This window comes from Diadema antillarum, unplaced genomic scaffold (assembly GCF_040938485.1).
Source record: "Diadema antillarum isolate AM-2024a unplaced genomic scaffold, OU_Dant_1.0 seq00002265_RagTag, whole genome shotgun sequence".
In the NCBI taxonomy this organism is placed as follows: Eukaryota; Metazoa; Echinodermata; class Echinoidea; order Diadematoida; family Diadematidae; genus Diadema; species Diadema antillarum.
Genome location: NW_027272894.1, coordinates 287,741 through 298,063, shown reverse-complemented (window position 1 = coordinate 298,063; position 10,323 = coordinate 287,741). Strand labels below are relative to the sequence as shown.

At 39.0% G+C, this 10,323-nt stretch overlaps 1 protein-coding gene across 1 annotated transcript in view; it reads left to right on the top strand.

Moving 5' to 3' along the window:
• The first annotated feature begins 235 nt into the window (after window positions 1-235).
• Window positions 236-10,323, top strand: part of LOC139714396 (endoplasmic reticulum-Golgi intermediate compartment protein 3-like) — a 28,041-nt gene continuing 17,953 nt past the window's right edge. The window contains exons 1-6 of the mRNA XM_071626104.1: window positions 236-351; window positions 2,461-2,531; window positions 3,899-3,986; window positions 4,386-4,525; window positions 5,130-5,218; window positions 8,172-8,337. Of these exons, the coding sequence (XP_071482205.1) occupies window positions 255-351; window positions 2,461-2,531; window positions 3,899-3,986; window positions 4,386-4,525; window positions 5,130-5,218; window positions 8,172-8,337 (651 nt within the window). The 5' untranslated portion in view covers window positions 236-254. The remainder of the gene's footprint in view (window positions 352-2,460; window positions 2,532-3,898; window positions 3,987-4,385; window positions 4,526-5,129; window positions 5,219-8,171; window positions 8,338-10,323) is intronic.

Below are 10,323 nucleotides of genomic sequence, written 5' to 3'. Positions count from 1 at the left end.
TCAAAACTCTTCATGAAAAATCCGAGTCTACTCTTGGGGAACTAGCTGTACATTTTAGGATGTCTCCCTCAACGTTTTCTGTCAAGACAGTGTAGTGATATCGTGTCACTCTTGAAGAGGGCTTGGGAGTGTGCGTGGTTGTGTGGTGTGTACCACAGATGGTGTGTGTACGTACTACGTCGATGCAATCGCATTCGATTATTGTTCACGGAACTTACTTGAGTGGTAAAATGCAACAGAGCTAGCTAGTGGAGATGGCTACTCAAGATATTTGGACCCGTTTAAGGCAGTTTGATGCCTATCCTAAAACTCTAGAAGATTTCAGAGTGAAGACATTCGGAGGAGCAGCAGGTATGTCCTCTAATTTATTTTACCTTTAAACTGAATACAGTATTTAGGCCATTATGAGAGGATTAAATGAGTTACAATAAGGCAGCTATTCCCTCCCTGACAGGAATGTGAATATGTGGGACCGTCTGTAACGTGCCGTTTGTCCCTCTCGATTCTTTTGGAACTTTGACATGGGTAGGCCTAATTCAGTAAAAAAATCTAGCACTTGTGTGAAATATTCAAAGGAGACTATACAAAGTATGCGCTGAACAGCTAGTGACAAACAGGATTCTTTTTTGATATTGTTTTCACCCATTTTCTTTGTTCTTAACAGAGTGATTACTATCGGTAAAATTCAAGTTCAGTCATGATCATCATATTTCAGTTGGCCTGTCGACCGAAAGAGTGTATCCTTTCGTCGCGGATATTTTGAGAGATTATGTGCAGGTCTGGCATCACGGAATCCCCTCCTACGTGTAAATGTAAAAAACAAAAAACAAAAAAGGATAAAAAACTCGGATAAACAGACTGATTTTTCTGTCTAGTTGGCCAGCTGTCACGAGTGTCAAATTTGTCGAGCCGTATTAATAGGGTGTGTTTGATCACTCTAAGGAGAACCAAAGCAAATGGAACGAAAACGTACCGTACTGAACTGTGCCAGGTTTGGAGCATTCAAGCACTCTGTTGAGAAAGTGTACCTCATGAATTTTTGAAGAGGTCGCGCATTTTGTTGCAAGAGGGTCATCACCTTGCGCGCTTGAACCTACTTTAGTTACAGATGTCCCGAACAAAGAGAATAGGCTCTTTGCATTATGACGTACAGTAAAAGTGAAAATTTTCGCGGTGTTAAAATTTTCGCGCATTTCGCGCAACCAGAAACTAGCGCGAAAATAAAAGCACACGAATATTTTTGCTTGCCATATGTTCCTGTGCGTGATGTCTTGATTTCGCGGAATTAGAAACGCGCGAAACTCTGCTTGCCCGGCCAAGCGCGAAAAATTAGTCGCGCAAAAATATCCACTGTTACAGTATACGTTATACATGCATTCTCACATGCAAACTTTTGGTATGCTTTTGGTACCCTTTTGGAGCACATCGGGAAGTGGTCCACTTTTGGCTTGGTGCAGCATGATACGGTACACTTTAGGAGCATTCAAGCGCTCCTCTGGCACGGGTATGGTACGGTACAGTTCGCTTTAGGAGAGTGCTCGAATGCACCCATATAGATGATAGAGGAGAAATAAGTTACACAGTATATATACATGTAAAGCTTCACATTCTTGTGGGTATAATAAGTTGTGGGTATAATAAGTTGAGTGTTGCTCTACCAGGGCTGATCAACGTACACCATCAAGATCAAGATCAATAAAACAGCAACCAAAATAGCTATAATAGGGTGCTTCAATCATTGTTTCTTCTCATCATATAAGCATGATAAGGTGCAATTAGATGCGTTATATTAGGGAGTATTTTTGCATTCACTTGAAGACTCTTTCTTGTCTTAAGTAACTAAGATTCATTTTATCTAAACCTTATGTAGAACCTAACAATTTTCCAAACAAAGTTTTAAGGAACTGAGTCACTCAGAAAGGTACACATTTTGAAAATTTTACAGGGTTGTAAGCACAAAATCGTCAGGGTCTGATTCTTAAGTATACCCTAGCCACATCACACAGTAGCAGTACCATCTCTGGACGACGATGCTGCACAGCGATGTCTGGATGGGATCCTGAGTAAAGCCTAAGTATTAATCCTGAGTAGATCTGTTTACTATATTATCATGCATTTTTTCCCTCCTGGACTATTGTATTTCAGATCAACTTGAGAACTTGAAAATGTCTGAAATGTGATGTGTGAGTCTCGCCATAAGTTAGTGAGACTTGGCATTGCTGACGTCTACACACTTCTCAGGTATTGACTGGAACGTTTACTATGTACCATCCAAGACCTGTCAAATTCCTTTATGCATCTGTGTCTTGCAAGGCAAGTCATTCATTCATTTTGCACCATAATAATGTCATGTGTGTACAATATGTTGTTAAGCTAGAGTGTGTAAACATAATCTGTGACACCTATGTTAGTAATATAGTGACTGAGTTGCTCATATTTCTACAATTTTCTCTTCCACAGTGACTATAGTCAGCAGCATTCTCATGGTAACACTATTTGTGTCAGAACTGAATTTCTACTTGACGAAAGAGGTGAGGTATTATGTCTGACAAGTTTTTCACTCTGTGAAATTTATGCCGAATGCAAAAATGATCTGGTGAAATGTTGTAAAGTTGCCTGAGGTGTATACATCTGAAAAGATAAATTTGTGTCTTACTGTCGTGACTAATGGCCCAAGGAATTGTTGTGGCTCATTGGCTATTAAGACCGCAAACCATCAATCCTTAGGTCCCTGGCTCAATTCTCCGTGCAGCAACAGTTGTTCCCATGGCCTATGGGCAAGGCACTTTATTTTTAAAGGACAAGCTCACCTTAATATACATTATATTAAGGATTGAGACAATGCAGCAATTTTTGTAGAACCTATCACTAGGTCAGTGAAAATTTTGAGGAAAATCGGACAATCCGTTCATAAGTTATGAATTTTTGAAGTTTCAGTGCCGCCATCGCTGGATGAAAAGACGACTACATCTTGTGGTATCACGTGCGTAGAACAGAACGAAGAAAATTAAACATATTTTCATTTTTCTCACGTAATAAGAGAGCACTTGACTTGCCTCTTACAGAAGGTAGGGGGAATATCAGTACCCTAAATATACATCAATAACAAGTCGAGGGAATGGATCCTTTTTAAAAAAAAACTGTGAAATTCTCTTTATGTTTTCCTTACTAAATATTGTTGTAAGCATGTAACATCATAAACTGTGGTAGTCTTCTAATTCAGAAGTGACTGCGCAGAAACTTTAAAATTCACAACCATTGAGCAGATTGTCTGATTTTCCTCATGTTTTCACTGATGTGTTCTTCTGATATTGCTGACATTCACTCTATCCTCATGTATATCAAGGTAAACTTGCCCATTAGAGATACTTATAACAATGCAGCAACACCATAATGTGAAACCTATTTCACCATGACGTGTATGTAGCTGTCCCCCGTTACTGAAGATAACTGTCTTGCCTTTGAGGTCTACCTCAAACAGGCTCTCGTCTACACACTTAGACCAGCCTCGGATCTGCAGTAATGCTGACAGTTGTCGCAATCTAAAATGGCTGGTGTAGTGTGTATACTATGCATTGATTCTGTCAGTGTAAAATAAAGAGACCAAAAGCAATACATCCATCCACAAACTAAGAATAACAACCACAATACAACAACAAGAATGTGTTCTTTATAGCTGTGCAGGTCATTAGTTGAACTTTGCATTATAGTGGAAAGTTTTGTGGAATGACTTTATCAGTTCTCCTTATATGTTGTCAAACTTTAACTCAGTGGTGAGATTTTTTGAACAACCTAACCCTGAACTTTACATGCTGCGTCTTCCCATCAGAATAAGTTGACATAAAGAAAAAAAAAACACAATCAAGTCGACTGTGATGTCTACTTTTTATTTCCTTAGGTTATTCCGGAGCTGTATGTGGATGCAACGAGAGGAGAGAAGTTAAGAATCAACATGGAGATTGTTTTCCCGAAAATGCCATGTGCCTGTAAGTTACGCAATGTTACTGATAATAAATGACCTTATTTTCAAACCATGCTCAAGTTTACCCAAACAAGTACAGAATATTTGGGTGAACAGAGTACCAGAAGTTTCATCAAAATTACATAGGAAATGAATGCTCACATAAAAAGGTTACAACTTTGGGACCAATAGTTCATCTGAATAATCAGAATTTTGAAGTTTGTTGTGATATGCTTGCACTTTATGAACAACAAATTTACGCCAATACTCAATAATTCCATGAGTGATGGGTGTTTTGATTATTGTCACACAATGAGTTGTCATTTAATTCTACAAGGAACCTCTCTTCAAGAGATCTTGCCCCCTACCCCTACCCCCTCCTTTTCAATTTGCTACTGTCTTCTGATCCACTGGAATGTTTCAGACCTGAGTATCGATGCGATGGACATATCTGGAGAGCAGCAGCTGGATGTGGATCACAACATGTTCAAGAAGAGACTGGACAAGGCGGGGAAGGCGATAAGTGAAGGGGAGAAGGAAGATATTGGGAAGAATACAGAGGAGGTAACAGCTGAAGATGATAATACTGTTTAAAAAAAAACAACAACAAAAACACGCAAAGAAAAACCCTTAGATTTTAAGTGGCCAGGTCTGCTGAACCTCTCTGTTTTGTGTTTGATCCAAGTTAATTCAAGTTGGTGCCTACACCTATACCCTGTAGGGGTTTCAGGAAAATGAAAGAAAGGAGGGTTTAGGTAAATCCTTGCCTTGAATAAGTCTGAATTGAGTGTGACCTATAGTTAGTGGTGTAAATCTTGGGCAAATGTAGAACAAGCCTATAAAACTTGTACTCAGAGCTCTTGGTTTGATCAGGGAGAGGTTCCACCTCCCTGGTTTGATCTAACTTTTGCATATAATGGGCAAACACCTCAAAGTGTCCATTAACCTACTGTGAATGAAATAAAGTTCTTATTTCTAGCTTCATACAAACAATAATCTTAATATCGGATGGGGGATGCAAATGTGAAGGGGGAGGTGGAAGGTGGAAAAGGAAGTATGTCAAAGAAATTGCAATTTTGTTAAAGTTCCCATTATTTATGAATTGAAATGTCCTTTTAATGCCCTGCCATTTGTTGAGCATACTTTTTGTAAACAATCTTGTATTTAGGAGAAACAGAAGGAAGAAGTTGTGACCAAGCCAGATCTGGATCCAGACCGGTGCGAGAGTTGTTACGGCGCTGAGACCCCGGGATTGAAGTGAGAGCCGTGAATTAAATGCTTTTGAAAATGAGCTTGAAGGAGCAAAATTGTGGCGTATGGAAAGGAGGGATTGGTGGGAGGGGGGGGGGGGGGGGATTGCATTGGAGGGGAAGAGGGAAAGGGAGGATGGTAGAGAGAGGATGACAGTGGTAGAGGTTGGTACTTTGTTATATATATCTCGTCCTCGACTGGTCCGCAGTGATACCAGGGTAAATACTAGGGGTAATAGTATAGATATATTTAGTAATAGTATGTAAATATACTGTGCCTTAACCCTAACTTACCTGGGCTATTTAGCGAGCTTGAATTCCTGGGGGGGGGGGGGGGCATTATGGCCCCCCCTTCAGATCTCGGCCGTTGATCGGGCGATCGCCACAAAATTTTGCTTGAACATAAAGCCAGATGTAATCTACAAGACTGTTAAGTTAAATTTTTAAAAAATTTGCATTTTCTATTCAAAATTAATTAATTATGCAAATGTATGCAAACAACCTCATTTTCCGTCTGTAATTGGCTTATACAAGCTTATGGAATGCTGATTTTTGGTGTGAATATTCCTAGTGACATTCCAAACATTTGTGCTTAAAAAAAAATTCAGTATCAAATTAAATTTTTAATGTTTTTTATTGTTTTATCAATTTTTTATGTATTCCGTTGTTTTTTCGAACTTTTGTTTTGGTTGTTTTTTTCAGCAGAATTTGTCATACACATTTTATGAAGCATTATTATACTAAAATAAATTGATTTCAGCTATTCGAATTAAAGATATGAATTTTTATGTGAATTAATTGAAAAAACACAATTTGTATTGACTTTGTACACAAAATCACGTTTTTGAGCAATTTTTGGGTGGACGAAAATTTTTTGAAGGGGCGTGGCTTTGGAACGGTATGCCCGGGCGCAACAAATTTGGTCTCAAAAGTTGCGTGAGACTTGAAAGTAAAAAGTCAGTGAGCGGCGCGGTCAAAAAATTTTGCGCGCCGGAATGGTCGCTGAATTTGTCGAGGGGGAGGCCATTATGGCCCCCTCCCAGGTAAGTTAGGGTTAAGAGATGTTCATTTGAAAGTTCAGTTCAGTTTAGTTCAGTTTATTTCTGTATTCTGTTTTCATTACAATGCATAACAAAATTTGATGATATGTCATAAATCATATGAATTGTTCCAACGAATTTATACAGATTGTGGAACACAATCGTATAAAGAAAACGTATGTATGGAAAAATGTGCATCAATGTCAAATTGATTGTAAATAGTACAATAAGGAACAGTTCAAATTGGGTGTAAAAAATATACATGTATACACAATATCATATAGAATTGGAAATGCTTGGGACCATCTTCATAAGCAGAGCTTGACTAGGAAGATGGCTCCAGAGTTATTGAGTTACTTGTCAGTAATCCTGATAAATCCCCCACATTGAAATAAAAACAGAAGAGCGCTGCACACTTTTGCCTGAGAGTACATCCTTCCGACACCTATTTCTCATGAAATGTCCCCCCTCCCTCCCCTCCACCAAGTTTCATTCTTGCCCAGTATACCTCTTGGGTGAATTCACCTTTGAGCCGGTGAAATATCTATTACAGTGTACTCTCGTCATAACAAACACAGTTATAACAAAATTCTGGTTACAATGAGGTAAAAATTCAGGCTACAGCATTATCTGCTCAATGTTTTTATTGTTTATTTGTTTGGTTATAACGAAATTTCGATACAGGTTGTATAATGAAAGAAAACTGCTGGGCCTGAGGACTTCATTATAATGGGAGTACACTGTATATATTATTTATCACTTGCGTAATGAGAGATAGGTGGTTATCTGCTATTTATTACCTCCGCCAAGGGAGGAGGTTATGTTTTCGTTACTGTTGGTTTGTTTGTTCGTTCGTTCGTTCGTTTGTCCGTGTGCAAAATAACTCAAAAAGTAGTGAACGGAATTGGATGAAACTTGCAGGAAAGGTTTAGAAGTAACAAACGATTAACTTTTGGTAGTGATCCGAGAATTTTTTTGGGAATTTATGAAGGATTTTTGATATTTTGGCAGGTAGGGTCAATGAACTTGGGAGTTCAGGCTGCGTGTATTTGAGGTTTGCATGCGCACACTAAAGTGCGTGCTCTAGTTTCTGCTCGGGCGAGGCGCGCTGTGCAGCTGAGGGTTTATAGCCCTTTTTACACTTGTGTTTCTTAACCTTGGACTTTCTCTGACCCAGGACTATCGTTAGACCCGTACCAATTTTTTCAGCTTTTTACACTGGCCAATTAGTCCTGTACTATCTCTTGTCCGGGGGTAAGGAGAAAACTGACCTTTTTTACACTCGTATTTCTTAGCCCCGGACTTTCCAAACCACATGAATATTCATGATTACGCTGTGCACTGTACACGTACACACACGCACCGGCAGCACTTGATTACCTCGTTTCTGATTGGTCAGTGGGGGTCGGACTTCGTGTCCGTCGCTTAGCCCCGGATTATTTTTTCGTTCTGTTTACACTCACTTGCTTGGCACCGCAATTGCGGTGCTAACCCTGCTATTTTTGCAGGGCCAGATAGTACCGGACTATCGATGGGGCTAGCCCACTTTGGCAAAAACGAGTGTAAACAGAAAGTGGGCTAAGGATAGTCCCGTACCAACGGTGGGGCTAAGGCCCCCCCTTAGCCCCACCGTTGGTACGGGACTAAGCAAAAATTTACAAGTGTAAAAAGCCCTTATGACGTAACAAGGGCTTCTATATTGGGAAATTGGGAGACTTTCAGCACACTATTATAAACACTTCAAGCATGAAGTATAAGTACGTATGGGTGGAAATCACTGATATCTCTATGGAAGAACAAGATCAGTGATGGAAATGAGCTGCATGCTTGGCGGAGGTCTGCGCTCTCAGAGTGCTTCTCTAGTTACAAATACCATCGGCAGTATCAGCCCATGACTACAATACACCTCTCACATTCCAGATGCTGCAACACCTGCGATGAGGTACAGGAGGCGTACAGGCGGAAGGGGTGGGCCTTCAGCAATCCAGAGAGCATCGAGCAGTGCAAGAGGGAGGGCTTTGCCCAGAAGATTCAACTTCAGAAGGAGGAAGGGTGTGAGGTGTATGGATACCTGGAGGTCAACAAGGTATTACTTTTGCATTACTTTTATTATTATTATTATTATTATTATTATTATCATCATTATTATCATTATTATCATCATCATTATTATCATTATTATCATCATCATTATTATCATTATCATCATCATCATTATTATCATTATTATCATCATCATTATTATCATCATTATCATCATCATCGTCATCATCATCATCATTATTATTATTAATATTATTATTATCATTATTATTATTATTATTATTATTACTTTTACTACCACTACTACTACTAGTACTATTTCTTTGTTCATCATCTAGAGTGAGGTCGGCATGCGTTTCTATGGAAACCAGTAGGCGAGCATTTCTCCTCCAGAGAGGTGGCAGTTTCTGGTGCGCGTATATGCGCACTCCGCCACAAACAGCACAGGTCACCGGAAGTATGTCTTGTATGTCCCCGCCTTGTTCACGCCGAGACCGTTTAGAGGCCCTTCGTTTGGCGTGAACACAGCGCAACCTCTCGAGGTTGTGCTAGACTCGTGCTAGGCTGTCTAGCACGACATTCACGCCAGACTCTGGCCAGACTCACTCCAGATTCATGCGTAAATGCTTTGTGCCGTGACTGTTTTGAGTCCCCTAACGTCATCAATTTCCATTGACTCCTATAATTAAACTCATGATCGACTCGTGGATTTTGTTCCATTGCACAACTCCGATGTCACGATAAGCAAACCTTTTTGCAACTGATTGACACATTGCCCTATATCCCAATCGATGTTAATAAGCTCTTTATTGATCAGTGTCTTAGTAATAGTCATTACAAAAAGAAATCACGGGCATACATACTCCAGCAGGATTCAAACCTAGGACCTCCTAATCACCGGACAGGCGTCTTATCAATTAGATCACTGAGCTTTTGTCGGACAGTCAGTGCTGGTTCTAATCTTTATAGCATGCAGCAGATACTGCATAATTATTCAAATTGATGAAATTCTACCCTTGAGTTGTTGATTTTATTGCAACTGATTGACAAATTGCCTATATCAACTAAAAAAACAACAAAAACAAAACCAAAACCAAACAAAACAAAACAAAAACACTGAATTAATCAATGTTTTAGTTTGTCATGGCTACAACTAAAACACTGATCAATTCATTGCTTTTTTCATGTTTAGGGCAATTTGTCAGTTGCAAAAAAAAAAAAAAAAAGGTGAAAAAAAATAACCAGAACTTAACAGAATTGTACCAATTGAATAATTATGCAGTACCCACTGTATGGTATAAAGATAAGAACCACCACTGCTTGCCACTGGTATAGCATCAAAATACATACGACAGGTCTTGTCTGCGCTATGGTGCATTGAGCACCATTGACAATTCACATATATTGTGTGTTAGCTGTAATTTCATGGTGCAAGAAAGTCTTGCTTTGCCTTGTTGTCAAATTCTGTTTTTGCCATTACAATATGGATGTTTTCTCTGACTTCAGAGATACACCCTGCTTGAGAAACTCAAAAGAAATCTAAAGATATTACTCAATAACTTTGTGTTATGAAATGTGACATATTATATTTATCAGTAAAATTCTATTCGCGGGTACAAAATATACTGCAGTAATCATTTTGTTTTAGTCATTTTTGGCATTCTTTATTGATTGGAAGGGTCTAACCTAACATAAGAATGGCTAAAAAATTATTTTTAGATTATAAGTGGCATTAATCTTCACAAATATACACAATGCAATTAAGAAAATAGTAAAATCATGGGACTTTAGGTTTCCTCATGCATATACTAGTACATGTGTGCATATTCATGAGCTAATTAGCATATCAAAGCTCACATTCATGGAAAGGCCACGGAGCCCATCTAGAAAGGAGCTGGGCAATCTGGCATGGTTTTGTTCGGTGCACACCACATTGGGCTGGATCTCGATCAAGAACTGTGATGTTATAATGATTCTTGCATTCTTTGTCATAAATTTAGCATTTCTTTTTTTTTAATAAATAAAATTG